Raw genomic sequence first — 22,689 nt, forward strand, 5'->3', positions numbered from 1 at the left:
AAAAACAGGAAAACTCACTCTTTGTTAGAATTAAAGACGAAATACTTCTAAAATAGAAACATGCTGTTTTGCACCATTCCTTTCACTTACCACACTACTTCTCAAAGAGATTATTTTCCCATGCTGGTCCTGATTATTGAGGTACATTTGCTCTCACTACCCCTTGATTAAAGCATTGTCTATAAATTAACTTCAGTGAGATTGCTCATGGAATATGTTAATACTCGCTGTATTTAACTTTGGCAGAAACGTGGCCCTATATAGTAAACTTCTCAGTCGCTGCACAAATTTTGTAAAGAGACTCTGAATTCTTTACCCAGCTTGAATAGGACCTTACTCCTAGGGTGGCTAATTAGATTTATACCCTAGATCAATGAGTTAGGGATGGCATATTTATCACCAATAATCACAGCTAAAGCAGCCTGCTCCACATAAAAAACCCATTCTAAATGCTCTCTTACTTCACTGGAACAATTCCTTTCTCATTTCACCTAAATCAATTGCACCAGATCCTGAAGCTCTCACTCAGCTTGAAATTCTCACTGAAGCCAAGAGGAGTTCTGTCTTAAAAAATGCAAGCACCTCTCTGTGCCTGCTCTGCACATCTCAAATTATAATGCTAGGTTATCAGCAAATTTAAATATTCATGGTTGGTTTCCCCATCTACAGAGGGCCATTGATAAGAAAAAGTAAGGTGGCTGAGAGCTTATTAAACTCAGTGATGTTCCCTAAATACTGCCTGTAGTTGGATAGACTGTGGAAGTTTTTACTTGATGTTTAGTTAGTTCACTACCTATTCTGATCTCTCTCCTTACAAGCACTCTGGTTTTGTTTCATGATGGCATACGCTAGGAAGAACCAAGGAGTGGGTTTCAGAATGTCCTGACAAGCTATGTTATAAAATTAGCATTAGTCCACTGCACTCGGAGAAGGATTTTATTTTGATTAACCAGAGTAAAACGAATGGTCCTGTTTATAGTTAATACATCATAAAGTATGTATTTCAAAGCAACGGTCTTTTCTCTACAGCTCATCTCACAAGAGATAATTCATATATGGAGATTTCTTAGTTGTCAAATGGAAATTTCATATATATATGAATATGCATGTTTGTTCAAATTTTAAGTGCTTTGTAGCACCCTATTTTCTTCAATATATTCAAGTGGTGATTCTGCCACTTGAAATAAATTTAATCACACTGTCTGGGTCATCAGAGTCCAAGAAGAAACTGCAGCAGATATACCCGCACTGAAGGTTTGGGAGCTGTTTCTGGTGATAAACTGGACGAATGTTAAGCCAGAGACTGAGCACTTCAAGAAAGGACCAGAAGGAACAGGTCTCCAGCAGAGAATGAACTCCACAGCCTCAATTCCAACAAGCTGTCTGCACAAAACTTGGCGCTCGAGATCGTGTGCTGTAGGATGTTCAAAGGGAATTTGCGGCTTATACTTAAAGCCTAGGAGTTTGCTACTGCTTATTTTACCTGTCTTTTTCTAAACATGATGTTCCTTCTATAGTGCATAATTAGAACTTATGGATGATCTAACACTTCATAGTAGCAGCCCAAACAAACAAAGAAAACAAGAACAAACAAACCAACCTCCTTTTCCTCCAGTGATTTCCAGGCACTAAGTAGAGGTCAAAAAAAGGCCCTAACAATTTTTACCTGTTCAGCTAGAATAGCTTATATTCCTCACAGCATGTTCTCCTCTCAGCTAGGAAAGGCAGGTACCTGCTTTTTTTCTGTGATTGCTGCTTTCAGACCCTGCACTGTGCTCTGCATCTTCTAGGCACTTTATGGAAACTGTATGGGTGTTCCCTTTTAACGCCATGGGCATCCTCTGGGTGCTAGTGCAGCCAAACTGAGGAAACACACTTTATCCTTTTGATGTGCATCTCTTCAACACTGAAAGACAGGTTTTCCTTCAGAAAGGCATGAAGTTGGCTTGACAAAGCCAAAGGAGTACAAGAAGCAATTCCAGCAGTGTTGTCCATCGCTGAGAGGCTCTGTAAGGAGCAGAATGGGCAGCGAGCCCAGGCTTGGGGAAAAACAAGGACTCTAGGTCTACTCCCTCATTTACTTCACAGTGAAAGTTTATTTCAAGCCAAGCACTGGCTGGCTCTCTCCACCGGTCACCACATTTGGCTAGTGACACGGGAATGGGAGCACACAGGGGCCCAAATCATGTGCTGGGGAAGAACGCTTGCAGAGATATTCCTGCTGGTACAGCACACCTTAGCAGTCAACTGAACGGCTCTCTTGCACTGCTGCATTTTCTTAAACTTCTTATGCACTTATGCAGCTGCCTTTATGCTCCTGTGAAGCTGCCTTCTGAAAGTCCAACTCAGCTACGGTAGAGCACATTTCTCATATTGGACTTCACTGAATCAATCACTAAATTCCGATCCACTAAAGGACCATGATTTTGCTTTAATGAAAGCTATGTTAGTCCTCATTCCATCAAATAATCAATTTTTAAATATAATTTCAATCAGTTTAGTCCATAGTGCTACAAGAATCCCTCATCTCTAATACCAAACCAACTTCTAATAGTTTTTTAAAAGATTCAACATAGCTTACTATCCAACTCTTTGGTAGGGTACCTGAATCTAAAGAGAGAGAGGGTAATTTTGTTTGCAGTTTCTCCTTCTGTTAATTGCTTCTTTATCACTGGAGATCTAGCTGAGCAATCTCCTTGAAAGTCCGCTGCTCTTTTTTTTTTTTTTCCCCTTCCAAAGTATTTACTGTCATTTCTTTTTAGATTTTTCGTTGCCTTCTTTTCAGTCGGAATGATATGATACAGTCAAGCAGTCAAATCCACTGCTCCATTAAACAGGAAGATACAAAGCCATTAACTTTTTGGAGTTAGATCCATTCATTTCTCTATATAGCACATATGGTTTCATTTCACTACTAGGTTACTAAGGAAGAATAAAACATAGCTATTTTTGAAACTCTATAATGATTCAATAGTGGGCCATCAAAGGTACTAATTCAAGAACCTCGAGAACAGGAACAGAGACACAAAGAAAGATGGCCTGTGGAGACACTATCTAAAGGTATTATTTGGGATGTCTAAGGCAAAAGAATAAAGACTTCATAACATGGGTTTGGATCTTCTCTGCACTATAAAGTTTGATCAACAGAAATTACCTCCTGATTATGTCAGTCTGCGTGAATCGAAATGCAAAGCAGATGTCAATTGGCTAAATCTTGCCTTTCTCTTGTCTGAATAAAACTGCATCCCTAAATAATACCCCATATGTAAAACTGGCTTATAGATCCTGGTAGGGGGGGAGAGGAAACGCAATTTGCATGGAGAAATGGAAATCGTAGGAATCTAGACTAACAACCATAATCCCAGCCAGGATAAACAATATAATACTGCCCAATTTCTAAGTGCAAGTTTTGGGGACCAAAGGGAAAACAAAATCATTTGCCATGACTTAAAAACGGATGTGTCTCACCCAGTCAGAAAACTGCAAAAGAGATATTTTATGACCACAAGTCATACAAGTAATAAAACATTAGAATATTAGAAACATTTGTTAGCCGGAATGTCAAGATATCATTTCAGCTAACATAAAAGATTAATAGAGCAGATATTTCTTTCATTACAAACAAACAAAAATATATAGGCACTGACACCTGAATATAAAAAATAAACTACACAGGTACATAAAAATATCCCTTGCAACCAATAACCCAGTGCCTGCTTAGTGTTCCTCCTGGCTTTTAGAAGTAAACTTTTACAGTATAAAAGGCAGTGTAAGCACTACAAAAACCAGCCCAGGCTCCTCACGCTGCGGTCAGCTAGAGAAGAAGAATGGTGTTCTTGGTCTGGGAGAGTTCACTTTTCTTTGGCTTGGCAGTGTGAGATAGAACAAACAACTTTTCTTCCATCGAGAGTTATTTGTTGATTTGCAGACAGATGTCCCCTTGATCCTCAGAGACGATCTTAATCAGATTTTTCTAGGAGATATTCTTTGATCTATTCCCTGATATCTTTAGAAATGACAGCTTTGTTTCTTCTATCACATTAAGATATCACCCCTTGCCATTTTGTGATAAGCACTGCTGGGGCAAATGCTGTAAACAGCCTGGCAGCAAATGGAGCAGGATAACCTCAGCCACCTGGAGCATCTGCCTTCTCTGGATCTTTCACACCCTCAGGAGTGTCGTATCAGCCACAATCATCATTTTCTGTAATAAGCTAAGCATCATTCACTTCACCCCTCCTCTGTTGCACTTCACTGGCTTTACCTCACCTTGAAATGAGAGGCTTTAAAAAGAATCTCATGCAAAGCATCGTGCCCACAGCTGGTTTGTTTCCCAGAATAAATCCTGCTGCATATTTTACAAAAGCTCTTTAGATACAGGAAGGCAGGGAGTTTTGACATTTAGCTTACTATACTCACTGAAAATCTCTCTCTGGTTTGCTTTGGTTTTGTTTGCTTGTTGTTTTTTTTTAAACCAGGTTCCTCAACTGAAAGGTCTTTGATAGCTACACACCTAAAGATTGATCCAGCTCAGGAATCAAAGGAACAGCACATGGAAATGCATATTCTCACATTTCTTTCCATCTCCAGGGTCCAAAAGAATACATACTGGAGGGAGTTCTACCCCGAGAACTGCAGAAAACAACATATTCCAGCAGAAGCGATTAAGAGAGGAGTGCACAAAGAAGTATGTCAGCTTCTTAGACAACAACCCTAGGTATTGCAAACTATTACAAAGTCGATCAGCTAAAGGCCTCATTTTCATGACATATACACAACACACCCAGCTGATATAAGCATAGGAACATTTCATTGCACACCTGTGAAAAACAAGAACTATGACTGCACTGAAGATGCCATATATAACTAATGCAATATTGCAAGCGTTGATTTCTTTCTTTTCTTTTTTCCCATGAAGTGATTTTTGGGATTCTGAGCACGTTTCTCAGCAATAGTACATACTGAAGCATGACCTCTCACCCCAATATCAGGCAAGCTTTTGTAGGCACAGGCAACAACACAAAAAATAACCTCAGTAATTATCCCATCCTGAGGCGTTTCTGCCATGTCTAACCCTTGTTGCTGAGTGTTTGCAATCAGCAGCTAATTCTCTGACATCACTCTTCCGCTCTGTGAGCAAACTGTTCCCCTTTGCTTTACAAACATTGTAAGTACACATGTAACTACAACAGAAACACTCACCTCTCTGAGCTCCAGCCTAAGCCAAGTCCTTTTAATCTACCAGCTTCATATTCCCCATTCATTGTGCATTGGCTCAGGCAGCAGTCAAGTCGTTTCTCTGCCCTGTTTGCTGTCATGAGGCATGGGAGCAAAGGTTTGGTGCAATGGCTTTGAATCACTTTTGGAGGCGATGCCCCATCACTGCCAAAGGCTTTCTGGCAGCTTTTGAAAAAATACTGCACTTCTCTCGATTTGCCCCTAGCTGGGAACCTACAGCTTCAGATCCTTCTGCTGTTTCTTGCTCATTGCCTGAAGTTGTAATTTGCACAGACAGATACTTTGAAGACTCGTATCTAAATAACAATTGGATTTTGCCTCTCCAAACTGATTGCCAGCGACCAGCTGGAGGCTGGGGTATCTTGACCGACATCACTGTCTGCTTTCCTATGGCAGCTTGCATTCCAGGTTTCTATGCTGGACACTTGGGTTAAACCCACTGTGCAATTCCAGGATCTGACTCCCATAGCTGAAATTTCTGCCACCACTGGTCACCATCCCAGAGCTGTGTGCAACTTGCTGTGTATTTCTAGGCCCAAGTGCATGACTCCACCACATGCAGGTGTTTAAGGAATGCCTGCAACAGACTGCGATTTCCAGGCATGGAATCACCTGTTCACGTGCTCTAATAGCCTACATTGTCTTTCCTGTCTCATCCTTACTGCTTCATCAGCAGCAGCAATGATTAACATTCCACAAATATAGAATAATGATGGAGTCTGTCTACAAAACCAACATGATAACTCCACTGACCTGTGGTTTGCCCACAGAGAGATAAAAACAGCTCAAGGAATGATTTGGGGTTTTTTTGGAAGTTGAAAAAATATGAGATGGAGAAAACATCACTGGAGGGAAAATGAGGGTATTTGACTCCATGTTGCCAACAATTCTCAGGGTATTGTGTTTGTGTTCTCTGTAAATGGGATGCTTGCCAAAGATGCCTCCTGGCTTAAGTCAGCACTGTTGCATACAGTCAGGATACACATTTCCAGCTCAGCAGTCGAGCACATACACACTGGAACCACACAGCAATGCCAGCAAAAATTCTAATAGAAAAAGCTTTCTAACCCAGGTATATCACTTATGTGTTATATATGATCACAAACAGTAATGATCACATAGATCATTTCTTTCAGCCCCGGCTAGCTTAAAAAAAAAAAAAAAATCAATTTTGATCAGAAGATAGAATCAGACCCTAAATAGAAAAGGACAAAAAATTCTATAAGCAGCATCATGCACATACTTCTAGAAACAGCATTATAAAGAATGGATGGAAGGAAGAATTACCTGACAGCATCTCTAGATATCAATCTCCAGTTCATCTCACATGCAAAAAGAAAAGTCAGCCCCACAACCGTATTATGGTGATTCCTCATTTCAGGCAAAGCAACAATTAGCAATAGCTAATTTTTCTTAGCTGCATGCTGCATCTGCACATATGGCTTAAATATGTGCTTCAATTTCACTTTTTAAATGAGTAAATTACCACCATAAATCTTACCCTTCTCAAATATCTCTGAATTTTAAACTAACCTAATACCATCATTTCAGCCATGCAGTCAGAACTGATGAGTAACACAGAACATTCATATTCAGAAGTAAATGCACCTGCTTTTCAACAACCTTCCTAATTGCTGGTTCATTTTGCACTTACATGATGTTAAAGCCAATTTGGGTCATACTATGTTTAGCCAATGAGGAGTCCTTTCAGCTCACAAATAATGTATGAGGAATTGCTGTGTTGTTGGTTTGAAGGACATCTTTAAATGCAGTGTGGCAAACAGAATACATTATCAAAACACATCATTTTACTTTAGATATGCATCCGTTCACTGTAAGCTTCCATCAGACAAGATTTTACCAGGAACATTTAAGCTTTGATTTAAAGTGGTATCCCACCATTTCATTGCCTTTGGACTAAGCTTTTTGAATACCTCAGGTGTCCTCCAAAAATACTGCAGCAAACTGCAGTGAGACTATGAAGGAAGTCCTCACTGAACTAACTCTCATTCCTGACACCACTGCATCTTCCTGGGGTAAGCAGGTAAACAAAGGGAGGCCCACTGCAAAGGTGGCTAATCTGCTTTCTATTTTCAACATACAATTTTTCCAGGACGTGTGCCTTTGTGGCTGAAGTTATCACCACTTATATCTGATATTCACTTAGTCAGCCACTGAAATATGCGTATGACTTAAGGTATATCTGCTGACCTTTTTAAATACTCTAACACAACTAAAATGTGACAAACTTCTCATATGCAAAGCCCTTCTCATTCTTAAAACAGTTTGCATATCAGATTTCTAAATGTTTTCATCATTCGTTTGACTTTACCAAGTAGCATACTGGTACATCCTATCTCTTTCCAAAAAAAATTTTTTTAATCCTTCTTCTAGTTCAAGGCATATAGATTTTACACACAGAAACTAGTTCCTTCTGATGTCTACCTCTAAATTTACTGATATAGTGAGGGTAAGGCGCCTGCCATGTTTCCTTTACTTGGTGTGCTAACTCTTATTTTAGATCAAAACAATATAAAAGACAGAGAAAACATAGGTTTCAATTGTGGTCATGTCACCCATTTATCAATTTTAAACCATCAATTTATCAACTTAAAGACTCTGTATTCTAGTCATAAATGTCCCCTTACAGCCATAAGAAGAAAGACGCTTCAAGATTCATTGGTGAAAGACAGACAGTGAGCAGAGCTGAAAGATGGCCTGAAGCCGTCGATTCCCTGGGTAGGCAGGCACTCTCCAGGCCAGACAGCTCAAGGGTTTGTATTACAAGATTTTCACATATACAGACCACATCTCAGATATCCTGCATCTCTCTGAATAAGCTGAATAGCAGAAATAATTCTGCTGAATAAGCAGGAATAGAGGTTGTGGAAAGGAATGAGTAAACTGTACATGGGAGAGTATACCTAGCAGGATTAGAGGCTGGGGAGCAATGGTAGGTTGTGCTCCAAGAAAGCTATTTCTCCTATTACTTCCCCCTGTATCTAAACCGTGCTTGTTGCTCAGTGTCAGAAGGTTTGGGAGTTTATTCCTCTTTAAAACAAATAACCCAAGGGCTATAAGCATGAGAATACAATACTCACAAATTAATTCAAAATGGTATGAAAATATTAACATCCTAATTTATTCCCAAATCATTAGGAAACAATGCTGACAACTAGAAACTATGGGATCTCAGTATTTAGTGATTTGAGTACATCCACAAAAAGCTTTAGTAATTTTCAGAAGCTACTCAGAGCAGATTTGTTGACAATCAGGCTTAAATTATTTTCTATTATAGCAGAACAGCCATGTATTAAACAGATAGTGCTACACGCTAATTATTAAACAGTCTCTGGGTAACAAGTGGTTCTAGTGATTTAACTTGCCCTTCAATGGTTATTTCAATTTTGTTTTGTTTTTTTCTTAAAGAACATAGTCAATTATGATCTCTTCCAAACTAACATCATGCAACCTGCCTTAACTATCTACTTTATTTCCACTGGTACAGGCAAGTACAAAAGGTTCACTAACAAACATGCAACACAGAAAATTCTATTATCAGGTTATTTAACTGAAATACAACCATGGTCAACAAGGACCAAAATAAAATTTGAAATCTGCTGTTTAGAGAAGCTAATCAGGGTCCTACATGGCATCCTGTAAGATCCCTTTCTTCTTATTTAAGGGAGACAAGGAAACAGATCGCTGTGAAACATATAAGGTGGGCCTATGGAAGAAACTGTCAGAAACAAGTCTTAGTAAAGGAAAAGATCTGGGACAGATCTGAAAAGAATTAAATCATCATTTGTAAGATGCATTTCAACAGCTTGTCATTCTATGAAAACTGGTGACCTCAGTGACTTACAAACAAAAAAATTTTAGGAATCCAACTTATACCAAGAAGAATTCTTTAATGGCAAAACTAGTGAGAAGCAAGTATCCAAATTCTGGTCTAATCTGCACAATAGTTCCATAAAAATTAGAAGGTCATCTTGAGATGGCACCAGAGAAGACATGTGCAGTAAATATTTTTAATCTGCCTTCCTCTCAGTGACCTGGCAGGGCTCACTGGAAGCAGAAGCAAACACAACTCTGAACGTTCCATGTTTAACTTAAGAACATCTTTCAGTTAGGAGAAGGCATCCACAGAATAGTCAAAATACGTATGTTTACTGAATAGAAAATATCACACAGAACAAATGGCAAGTAACCCAATGGAAAGCAACTATTTCTTAATTCAGCATATCATATTTCTCATTTCCAAAGAAGGAGGAGTGTTTCAGTAGAGTTTTACCTTTCTCACAGCAACTCCCTGTGAATCCAGAAGGGCAGACACATTTGTTAGGGGCTACACAAGTTCCACCATATCTGCACCCCTCTTCACAGAATGCTGAAAAATAAAATGAATGTGCAGTAATACATAATTCTTTTATTTATTTAACATTTGCAAGATACCAGGAAAATCATCCACATTCTATAAAGCAATTAACAGAATTCAATATACTAAAATCCAATCCACCTGCAAACACAAAGAGAAGCAACTCAGTTAAATGATATGAAGAAAAAATTCAGATTACCCCTAGGCAAACCACCTCACCAATAAAAGATTAATAACCATCTGGAAAAAGGAGAGAGGGAAAAATATAGTGTACCATTTTTAATGGCACTGATCTTCTTTCAATTACACCCAATATGAGTATTACAATTACAATGCTCTGGTGATCCACAGAGAACAGGCTGGTCAGATGGTGTTAACTACTTTGTTTCTCACTTCCATCAAATACACGTTACTGAAAAGCTTTTAAACACATAGTATTTTCCTTTTTTTCCCTTCTTTTTTTTTTTTTTTTTTTGGAAGTGTGGAAGTGTAAAGTTCAGTTTGCGGAATCAAGAAATGAAATAAGGTTAGGCTCCTGACTGAAAACCGAGAAGGGGTCAACCACAAGATAATGCCTCTACTGAGGTGTGATGCTTTATATGAAAACACACAAGTACTCTATGAGTGCACTTGTGCAATGGCTGGGATCTGAAATGAAAGCTGCATCTTGCATGCTTTCTGGTAAGCACTGTGTGGTGCTCCATGCACTCACCCAGCCAAGCTTTGCAGGAAGTTCACTGTGGAAGAAATACATTTGGGATTCAATGTCACTCTTTTTTCTTTCCTTTTGTTGTGTCTGTACAAGGAGAGGAAGTGAGGTGAAAAGAGGAAAGGAAACTGTGGGCAGCAGGACATGATCTATTTTGCACCATTCACTCCAGTAAAAACTTCGTTAGGAATAAAAGCAGGCCTTACCCACAGCACATGCCCCACCCTCTCCTGGATATTATTAAACTTCACAAGTTACTCAGTGGGCTTAACCGCACTTATGAGGGAAGATACAATTAATATTTAAACAGCAACTCTGCATCTAAGCTAATAACATAACTGCAAAGCGTTTTCTGCAAGCTAAAATCACAGATGGAGTGTTGGCAAAAAGATGTCACAAATGGTATGAAAAGGCTTAAAGTGCTAGATAACAGAAGAAATGTTTTAGATTTATCTTCCAAGGCACTAAAAAGAAAAACAAAGTGAAAAAAGTACTCGACATTAGGAAGATTCTTTTGTAATTTTTAACCACTTAGAGGCAAAAAAGCACATCATCACATCTCTTGACTGAATTGATAGATGGAGCTGCCTTACTCTAATAATATAATTCATAGCATGTCATACTATGAAGGTTTTATGGAAGGTATCATGAGAAGAATGCTGAAGTGGTTCAGAGAAGATGGTAACAGAAGAACGTAAACTCTCCTAGGAATGGCGCAAGGTGGCCGTGTGGAGAAAGAAAGGCTCTTGCCCAGCAACATGTCCTACCCATCGATGCACACATTCCATATGTTAGTCTTCTGAAATATATCTATTTTGAAACCAGTCAATTTCTACTGGATGGAAAGAAGTGAAAGACAGTTTAACAGTAGTATTTTAATTGTAATTTTCCATCTAAAATATTTGTAGAAAAATATAATTTTACTGAAGTCTAAAAGTAATATTACAATACAGAACTGGAAAAATATGCAAAACACGACAAGATTCAAAAAGTTCCTCCTGTATCTCTTTAAAGAAAGTTTGCTGATTTACAGTCTCAGTATTCTCAGAACAGGAGCAAGGTTCATCTGATTTTTTTCTGGTTTGAGAGTAAGCAGAGACTTTCTTGAAGTAGTAATACATTCCCGCATGACATCAAAAGAATTAGAATTGTGGCAGAGCAGATACAAAGGGCAAAAAAGAAAAATACAATCAGTTTCATTGTCAAAAAAGTGAATAGTTCATCCACAATATATGCCACATTGCACCGGAAAAAAATTACTCAAGGGTCTTAAAATAGAAGAAGTAATAAAGGGCTTAAAAAAAGAAAAGGTTTATTGTCTACAACAATCACACCCATCTACTGAAGGTTATTACAGCTGAAGAGACATACATACAAGCAGTGATGGGGAATAGGTAAGAGGGCTTAAGTAAGAGCTCTCACCCACTGTCTTTACCACCATAACTGCTACTGGCAACTTATAACTGTGAAATATTTGCTTCTTTCAATGAATCTTATTGCTAGATCTGCACAGAAAACTATTTTTTCTGCTGTCTTCTAAAATAACTAACAGAGAAAGGTTTACAAGACAGGCTGGCGATTAAAGGATTTTCCTGTTAGTGCAAAAACTCTGTCACGTCCTTGCAGCACACAGGTCTTGACATCCACAGGCACCACCAGGCACACGCTTCACATCTGGGAGAGACGGGGCACTCGCCACGGCCCAAAACTCTCCCTCTCGCTTTCCTTCTATTCCTTACATACTCAGATCAAAATACACCTCCTCCATACATATCCTGATGTGCTAGCACTTGTTCAACATTTCGAAATTTCTCTCTTCTTTACCTGTTATATCTTAGTATGCGAGCAAGTCAACTTAAAAACAGTAGTATCTGTACAGGCACACCCTGAGGGATGCAGCACCACTAATTCCTACGAGAAGGCACTCCACAGGGCCCAGCATGCCAGGAGCTACCCTGGCAAACAGCTGCTGGTGGGGGTACAGAGCCAGGGAAGAAGCTGGGCAAAGGCTGCAGAAGGAAAGAATTCAGCTCTCCTTTTCAATCACTGCAGAAGCTGAAAAGGTCTCTGCAACACAGACCAGCTGTCTTTGCTGCTCAGGCTTTGATGGATTTGGGGATTTTTTATTTCTTTTTTTTTTCTATGCAAGAATAGAAAACCCCAAGGAAGACGACCCAAATTATCCTGCTATTGAGGACATTATTCATCTTCCCCAGATGGTGCTTCTACAGACTCTCTAATGCCTGCATTGTAGGTTTGCAGCAAGTAGAAACATCAAACTCACAAATCTCAGAACACAGCTACATAGTCAGAATGTTTGTCTAAAGACTACTTTCTTTAACTGCTAGAAAAAGAGCCCACAGTATTATAGGCAGTACTGATAGCACTACCTTGAATTTTAAGAATGTTCAACACCCTCTAATGATATAAATCTGGTTTTACTTGCTAATAATTTTACCAAACTTCATTCATTTGGACTATTTTCTCTGATAGGATTTTGCCTCTGAGTGAAACCCTTCAGAACATTTTATCAAAATTAATTCATTTCCAATAATGAGATTTTTTCCTTGAAGACCCTCAGTAGAAGGGTTAGAAGATTAATTAAGCAAAATCTTTACACCACTTCTGCACCTATGCTCTACTGATGGACAAGTGGACCCAACAGGGAGCAGCTCAGTGACTGAAGAGCGAATCAGCTGGAGTGCTCATGCTCTCAGGAAACTACCTGCTTTGGTGCTTATGCTTTCTCACAGCTCTTATGGACTGTGGGACATAAGGCTTCTACTGTCATTTAGACCCTTCAAAATGTATTATGGGGCGGGTGAGGAAATGGTACCACAGAACTACCAGTTGTAAACCTTGACTGCAGGCTCCCTCTTAGTCAGGGTAAGCTAACACAAGAAAAATAAATCTTGGTTGGGTCATATTTTCCTAATGCCTTCCCATAAACACATCCTGTCTCTAAAATTATTTGCAGGTTGGAAACCTTGTTGAAAAGGTGAATGGTTACTGAATTTGCAATAAACATTTTATCGGGAAAATTAAGTAAAGAAGCCATTAGGGTAAAGTCTACGATCAAAACCAAAAATCATTAACGTTCAGGTCTTATTCAGTATTCCATACGCAGTGGAAACAGATTTAACTGACTTCAGGCGGTTTTCGCTAGAGTGAGAAAAGCTGGACAGATCTCTATAATGCTAACAGATTTCTTCCTCTGAAGTAAAAGCCTTTATCATAAAAGACCTTTGCTAAAGACTAGTAACTTCTCCGCAGAGAAGGAGCTTTATTTTTTGAAGTGTGCCCTCCCTGATGATGGATCTACAGCAAATGGAATCAGCTAACATGATGATTCTGCTGGAACTGCCATTTTTGTGACCAGCATTGCAGGAACAGGGTAGCCTCACTACAGAGCTCCACAAAAAGCAGCAGGAAGCAAGCCACAGACTTGATACCAGTGCCCCCAGACACACCAAAGTTGCATTCCCACTGCTAACTTATTTACAGGGTATAGCTTCTTTTCCTCTGTCTAGGTAAATACAATCATTTCCTCTCCCAATAAGGGCATTACAGACATCCTCAGAAAGGAAAAGTAAAGTTAGAAGTGCTAAAGCCTCTTTGAGCAGAAGATGTGGAATTTGTCTGACATTTTTGTAAGGTCCTTATGTTTTTCCCTGAATCTAAGCACTAATGAAAAGGACAGACAGCATGAGGGAGGCACGCCAAGAGCAGCTTCAAATATTCGGTACTGCCTGTTACTAAAAACTGTGCAGTTTCTCTTTAGCCCCTCTGTTTGAGACTCAGAGAAAGTTGGTCAGTTTGGTTTTTGGGTTCCAACCCCTTTTTCTACAATGCTGAAGAAATTGTCTCCATTACTCTGTATTTTTCCCAAGGTAGCACAGTACAATACCTCACTGTGCAACTAGAAGCTGGAACAGCAGCATGGAACCCTCAGGCTGAGTGAATACCTCTTACTTCCAAGTATAACACAATAATCATCATAAAGTAAAAAAACACAAATCAAATATGGAAAAAAAACTAATTATCCTATGGATTTAAAGGAAAATTACCTGACTATGAAGAGACACAAAAGTCACCCTCCCAATTAAAACAGATATATGTTAGATATTATTTCTTGATCTATACACAAATTAAACTTTCTATAAAATTATAATAAAGCATCATAATACAACTGTTATATTAGTATTTTATAAGAATTACATATATAGAGATATATTTATTAAATACTCCTTTTAATAGGTCTATTTCTTAATGTTGCCCTGCTACAGCATAATCCACATTTTTCTGGCTAAATAACGTTACCTACTATAATGCAACCATAGGTATAATATATTGTACTCCCTTCTTTTTCCCCTTATCTGATCTGCCCATTACTTTTCAAAAAAAAAAAGGAAAGAAATAAAATTAAAATAGAAGCACTTCATTTATTTAGTATTTATCTTCTGACATTTGAGAATGAGCAAATATTTGAACTCTCAGGCAACTGACTAGAATTATATCAAGTGGACAATCCTCGTTTTCTCTTCATCTCAACACCACCAAAAAGCAACAAACACCAGTAAGGAAGAAACTATTTCCATCAATATTTTAAGAGCATCTGTACAATTAGTTTACTAAGCAGCTGACCTCTTCAATTTGACAGCACAAAGAGATGGAAGAGGTCCAAAAGCAAGTCCCTTAGCAGTGGGTATTCTTGGCTTCTTCCACTGGTTTTTTTCTCCCTCATGACTTTCCCTGTTTCTTCTTTAGTCAGGAAAAAACACAATATTGAAAAAAATGAGTTCCATTAGCACCAAAAGGAATAGCACTACAGAAACAAATAAAATGTACCGTAGCTCACATAACAGTAAAGAATATAGCAATACCAAAAAAACAAACAACCCCTGCCCCCACATCACAGGGAGGAGAAGCTATTAATTAAAGCAAGAAAACATATTTTTGTTCAATGGGGTGTACTGACCAGCATACGTTCATATGGATCAGAACAGTACCTATTACTGCATTAGGTTAAGTTTATCACAATCACAGATATCAACCCTCACGCTCCAAGATATAAACCAAACACTAATTTACTCCATAAATTGTGAGGACAATTACTGTGCAGAGTAGCTCTTACTCTGTTTTGCAGAGGCAACTGCTACGTAGCCCAGGTGAGAAGTTCTCCTTCAGACAGCATGACAAGATATTGGTTTCTACTGTGTACCGCAGTATCTAATTTGTGGCTTTTCTGCATATTGACCCAAAGTACTGGGTACTTACATCCACACAAAATTAGCTGGTAGCTGGCCTCACGTGTTCCTGTCAGCTTCAGAGTGTGCTAAGTACCTGAGACAAGGAAAGTAAATTGTAGTTCATGATCAAATGCAGCAGTATACTGCCAGCCTTGCCCCAATATTTAAACCTACAACAGTTTTCTAGAAGACTTGAATTTGAAGGGACTTCAATCCAATGCCTCTGCTTGCTCAAAGATTATGTATTGGTACAGGGCATTATGGGGAAACAACCATTTCAGGTGCTCACGGAAGGCTGTTTTCTCACAACTATATTCCCTACGAAAATGCAGACCACAGCTCCTCCTGGTCACTGCCCAGGCAATCCTCTCTTCACATCTTCTCTGTTCTCCTTGTAAACCAGCAGGTGTCTGAGGATTGCTACAGCAGGCAGCAGAAATATCAAGAGAAAGTCATAATGGCTTCTCTTCTACTTTTGAAATACTTATTTACTGATCAACAGGGTGATGAGTAAAATGGCCATAAGGTCCAGTGATATTTGGCCAGATTCAAAGACTATTTGCATGTCAAGTGAAAAATGGACATAAAGGAAAGGCAAGAAAGAAGTCAGAGACAGACTGCATGGGTAAACAAAAATGTGCTGGCTTGGGAAAAGAGATAGGCTAGCTGAACTATCCAAGCAATTTGATAATCAATTGATGGAAAGATCACTTTGAATTTAGTCAGCCAAGTACGCACAAGGTCATAGTTGATAACAATCCAACTACGTATGCCAAATACCAGAATAATCAGATGATACCAGTTGCTGAGGCGGGTTTAGAGGACAACTGAGAAACTAAGGAGAAAGCACACAAACAAAATAAGGGAGCAGCAGAGGTTCTGTTCTTTTTCTCTGTTCTCAAGTGTGGCACTATCATCTATAAAAGTACAAAACTTTTTGGTTCAGTGAACTACATCCATTGGATACAGGGTCACACTTATTTAACACAAAGTCTGCAAAATGCCACTGCTGTCCCTTTACAGCTGGCTGGAGTCAGAGAAGGACAAATCTGGCAGGAAAGAACTGTGGACATCAGAACCGGTCTGGAAAAAATTCATCCCACATGTTGGAGAAAGAAGGGGAGTAGGGAGTATGGGTCAATCGAGCAATCAGGATGTGACTGTTTCTGAGACTAGCAAACAACTCCTTAGCTGGGCAGTTCATCACCTTTATGAGTGGCTTCCAACCTAATTTACACTTCAGATTTTATATGCATTATGTGTGAGGTTTTGTTCAGTTCAGGAAGAGCCTATAAATACTCGCGTCTTCTAAGAGCTGATGGTAAAATTATTATTCCTGATTTATATTTATAGAGATGGCACATGTATGAGGTACTTCACAAATGTAATTGCCTGCTTAGTGTAGTCAAAAGTCCAAATACAGGTGGTATAAAAATATCATCAAGAGCTAAGTATGAACAAAGACTAATGATCTGGGATTTAGGGTTTGAAGAAGGGATTTTTTCAGACACTCAAAAAAAAAAATGGGGGGACCTCTTCTAAATTTAGGAGGCAACACACAGTAAGAGTAAAGAAGGTAAAACTGCAAAATGGAAGAGATGGAAGAGTACCTGGAATGAATATAAAGAACAATGAACACATAAGTAAGAAATTATGGCAAAGATACCAGATACAGGCATACGTATATGTGGGGGCATATATATATTTATACACACACAATCTCTCTATACATATAGTACATGTGCACATGTGTATATGTGTGTATACATGTATATATATCCATACTATATAGTATTTATCAATGTGGTGAACTAATGTCGTAGAACTTGGCATTAGGCTTTTTTAGCAGCTTTAGGACTGAATCTTTTCAGGTACCCAGCGCTCTGTGACACAGCACTTGCAAAAATGAAGATTAAAGAGAATTTGGAGGGCCAAGGATAGCTCTCAAAAGGCACTAACTACTTTTTGAAGTAGGCCCTTTCTTTGCTGTTGCATGATGTTAAATTTTCTTGGGGCTTGGTGTTTTGCTTGACTGATACATAATCAAATTGTGGCCATTTGTACTCAAGAAGCAGACAGTTCCTCTGGACTCTTTCAGGGTGAGCTCAAGTGCTGTTTGGCTAGGGATGCTGGGGTTTTTTTGAACAATGAAACATCAGCTCCTTACAATTAGTACAATGAATCACATTATTAATCACTAATTACTTCCTGTATTACCTCAATAATGGAACTTACTGGTGAATGAAAAAGTTATCCACCTTGACTGGTAATTTTTCACTACAATTTTTTCTAATAAGCAAGTAAGATTTATTTAATTAAATGAATTCAGAAAGCATACTGAATGGACAAAATATGTACATTATACTTTATTGGTAAAAGACACATATGAAACATACTTATTGATGTCAAGTTTGTTTTATGGCTCTGAGGACAGATACCTGATGATTTTCTAAAATGTGTATGAATAAGATCAACCGGAACAGTAAAAGACAAAAGTAGTATAATACATTTGTACTCTGAAATATCGCACTTTTGAACGTATCTCTCAAAACCCCAGATGATTCTCTGTTAAATAAATATTGCTGTTACCATTTTGCTGCTCTGCTTCCTCAAGGCTGGACTCTAATATTTTCAGTGCACCATTTTAAGTTGACTGCAACCTTCTGTCTAGCAACCTAATACTAAACCTGACAAAATAGGGTGGAATACATTTTCTGGAAACCAACCGAAAGTCATCTTTCAAAATTCAAGTCAACACTCAAAGCTGTAAAACCAAACTGAAATTTACTTTATTTGACAAATGACATGTGACATACCATATTAACTTTTTTTTCCTTATAGCACATCAATGTGCTTATTATAGTCCCTTGTTCTTTTTTCCTTTTTTGTACATATTATATACACACATATATAGTGTGTACACATGTATATATGTACACACACATGTATATGTACATATATATATAGTTATCAAAATAGACAGAAAAACACTTTACTAACAACTTCAATTATTACATCACAAAGTATTCCTCTTTAACAAAACCTAATTTGGAAAATTAATGACAATAAATTACCACAATGTGGTGCAGTTCTGTTTGTCTCACAGCAAAAAAAGAAAAAGACGACACATGAACCTTTTGACCTGCTTCGACTTTGGCTGTGATAGTGTGGCTCACAGTTTCTTTAGAAATCAGTTTTGCTTAATCAATCTTTATTTAAGGATAAAGAAGCACGTTCCAGCAGCACAACAGAAACATTTTCCCTTGCCTAATCTGGTAAATTATCGCAACTATACAGACACCTTGATTCCAATCCCATTGAATTCATTGAAAAGAACTGGATTAAATAAACAGTTGACACAATCTTAGCTGTGTTTGACCATAGTGCAGTACATGGAATATCCGGGCAATATAAAAACAGTTCTCTATCCGTGTGTCTTCTATGAGACTCTGGTCTTGGCTTTCCAGTGCATGCAAATACACTCGAGATACATTCAGCACAAGAGTAGGTGGATTCTACCCAAATGTAATAGATGCACTGAACAACATCCAGACCCTAAATTCACTCTTCTTACATACTTGTGTAGCATTGATATGGGACTTCACCGATAAACCACAAGTCTGTTTACCTGTAAGAAACATTCTCTCTCAGAGTAAAAGATTTACTGCATATTGCCTAATGAAGATTACCTGGCATCCTCAAATAATCGCATTTCATTAAGAAAGCCTGAAGGCTGAACAGCTGCAAAAAGATACACCTAACATTTCAATAAAACATCACCTTATGGTACTTGTCTGTATGAAGAGCATTATCTTTTGACCTTGTAAATGAACTTTAGAATGAAAATTTTTAGCTGTGGCTGGAAATGAACCTGTTACTCTTGCAGTAATGCTCAGATGCAATCATAGCTTCTACAGTGTTAAACTCAGCAATATTAAGGTTGTTGGAATCTTATCGCAAGCACAAAAATTGAAACTGAAAGCAAATACTCACTTGTTTTGATAGCATTTAATGATTCTCTAGTTTACAACTGCATATTTTGTGCAGCTATCTGATGGTGACAATATTGGGAAGGAGAAGAAAATAGGAAATAAAACGGCAATGGATTCTTCTGCTCTGAATCAAGGACTTACAAAGACATTAGGAGAACATAAGCAGAGTACCTGCTAACGAACACACTAAAATCTAGGTATTATCTCCCATTGACTTAACATGATACTTCTGCTAAGTATGCAAGTAAGGGCTCTTCTTGCATCTCTGAAAACATTCTCAAGTGGGTTTTTGCACCATCTTTTATATCTCACTCATCCTCCCAAGGCATTCCACCCCAAATAAAATGCCTTTTCAAAGCACAGTTGCCTTCTATCGAACAATACCAGAAAGATGGGAATTGTCAGTTCCATAGATCGAAGTCTGCCAGCTACAAAGGAGGAAAGACTTTGTCAGCCTGTTTGTATTCCTTCAGCATGTGAAACTTTCAGAGCTCATTCACAATACCCATCCCATCTTCACTCTCTATCAAGAAAGATGCCATGTTAGATATAGACATTTCCCCATTAAGGAACAGAATTAAGAGTTAATCTCAATTTACAGAATCTATCTTACCTTGCAGTCTCTAACAGATAAAGGTTTGCATTCACTAAAGACCCTGTCAAGCTGGCAACAGAGAGATGAAAAGCTCTGTATCCCATTAGCAATGCCCCAGGGCATTCTGTCGCATTCAAATCAAGTTTATATAAGGGAAAGAAAGAATGACAAAGAAAACAATGAAGGAAGAAAAAAAACAAAGTTTCAAATACACTGGTAAAACATACCACACTAAATAATTGATTCTCTTAGGTCTAGATAACTTGTGCACTCTTTTACACCTCTGACCTTTGCATTTGTTGGTTTAAAAAGAGAAAGAAAGTAACTATTAATAGGATTAAATTAATCTCAGTGCTAATCTGCATTTTAAATTAGAAAGCTTTTCAGTAGCTAAAATATTACCACAGAAGCACAGTTTTCTGGAAAAAATGTAGATTCTCAGCAATTATTTTTAATTTTCCCCTTGGGGAAAAAGCTTATGTTCAGCTCAACATCTGGATCTACCTAAACTAAACTCACCAAGTAAGTTTTATACTGAAATGTAAGGCTCATCCAGAAGAAGAGAGAAAAAAATTAAATTTTTGATTCAACTGAGAGAGACAACTGAATTTTTCAATGGCGAAAAAGAAAACACTGAAAAGTGATATTGTTCTCACTGCTATGCAGAAGCTTCAAAGCCAAAAGGCAAAGATTGCTTTTGCTCAGCCTGATGTGGCAGCAGGTGTGATATGCATCACCATCAACCTTATAATCATCATAATACCTTGCTTTTACATAATTCCTTTCATCTCAAGCTTTTACACATTATAAACAATTAAGCCTTACAAACCCCGAGTGAGGTAGATCCATTAAGAACCTGAACCTGCTAGGCACTTTTTTAGAATAGAGTTAACTACAGAAATTTAATTTAATAAACTACATGTTTAACAAGTAAGAGCAGAAAAGCAAATTCAATCTTTGTGTGTATAATCTTTAGCTGAGCCAACAGTGCCGTAGAAACCCAAGGGGCCACATTCTCTGCTTCTGTCAATTAGTTAAACTCTATCAGTTTACTAAGAATTTGTCCCCTAAATTCCTATGCTACAAGACTCTATGGAGTACATTTCTGTGACAACTTATACGATCTTACTGTTGGTTTCTGTTCTTAGATATACACATAACACGCATGCATTTTAGCCAATATCTGGAAAATACACACAACCCTGACTTCTGTTTCTGCCACCTGTCACTCTTTGCTATTTTTCCTGCAGAGAGCTCACTGGGAAGGAATATGGGGAGGTAAAGGGAATGGTAAAGGGGAAGGAAGATGAAATACAGATCCCTGGTTGCTTTCTAGAGAGAAATACCACTGAGGGCACAAATCGAACTTCAGCGATTCTAGGGCAGCGTGCTCTGTATTTTGCCATACGGGCCCCATCGCGGTGCTGAGTGCTTCAGGAGTCAAAGCAATCAAAGATCCCTACAACAAGTGGCCTAAGCATGCCTTCAGGGTACTGGGAGTTTTCAAAGGCGCAGTGCTTCAAGTTTGGTGTATCTGGCCAAAATTTTCTTCCCAATGCAAAACATCCAGACATCGTCTGCTTGCCTCACAACCTGTCAACTGCATTTCAAAGCTCCACACAGCATATGCCGTAGAGATGTTTTTAGTACTTTGGATTCGTTTAGAGCGATGAGGTTCAACATAAATGTGAAATATCCTTCTTATACTATAGTCTGCTAACAGTACACAATACATTCTTAATGTAGAAAAAATACAGCGCCATAAATGGCAGCTGTAATCCTTCCATCAAACACAGTATATGTTCCTAATGGAATATATTTTGAAAACAGTTTCACAGTACTGCCTTCCCACAATATCATTTTACTATGTTTAGTTTGCAAAAATTGACTAAAGGGATACTTGCTATATTGCTTGGCAATGCAACATTTAATTTTATGGTGCACAGAATGCATTTCTCTTAACAGATGTATCAATTCCCTGATATCATGACTAAACTGCTTCACAGCCATTAAACGCAGTGTGGGAAACCAGCACAGCTATGGCATTTGTTTTTGTTGTTGTAACAGTAACACACACTTCCACTGCTCATGACATCATGCCTTCCTGAGTAACAACAAACACAGCTTGCTCTTAGCAGACTTGATCATGTGCACACTATATATATTCTTACATGCATTCAGTGGTTATGCACAAAAATTTTCCCAGCTGTGCCTCCTAAGACATTTTTTATAAACAATTTTTAATAAAACATTACAAGAGTATTGGCAGTGTTTCGTCTATGTGAAATTGTTGAAAGAAAAATCTCAATATTCAAAAGTTCTCCACAAAATGAAATTCAGTCTTTGCCTTGGGAGAGCTTAGCCCCCTGCCTGAGTGTGAGTTAAATGTTCCATTTAGGCCCTGTCCTGACAAAAAATTAAATTCCACTCGATGGGAAAAATTTCAGAACAGAGAGAATATTATTTAATTGAAATAATCCCTGACTAAATTCAGAGAAAATTATGTGCATATGTTTCACACCTCTTTG

At 38.2% G+C, this 22,689-nt stretch overlaps 1 protein-coding gene across 4 annotated transcripts in view; it reads right to left on the reverse strand.

Annotated features, from left to right (window-relative positions):
* NELL1 (neural EGFL like 1) overlaps window positions 1-22,689 on the reverse strand; it is a 294,700-nt gene that overhangs the window by 58,730 nt on the left and 213,281 nt on the right. For 3 of the 4 annotated variants that reach the window (XM_067295538.1, XM_067295537.1, XM_067295536.1), the window contains exon 15: window positions 9,533-9,628. The exons of the other annotated variant lie outside the window; for it this stretch is intronic. In XM_067295538.1, the coding sequence (XP_067151639.1) occupies window positions 9,533-9,628 (96 nt within the window). The remainder of the gene's footprint in view (window positions 1-9,532; window positions 9,629-22,689) is intronic. 4 annotated transcript variants of the gene reach the window in all.

Source organism: Apteryx mantelli, chromosome 4 (genome assembly GCF_036417845.1).
Source record: "Apteryx mantelli isolate bAptMan1 chromosome 4, bAptMan1.hap1, whole genome shotgun sequence".
Classification (NCBI taxonomy): domain Eukaryota; kingdom Metazoa; phylum Chordata; class Aves; order Apterygiformes; family Apterygidae; genus Apteryx; species Apteryx mantelli.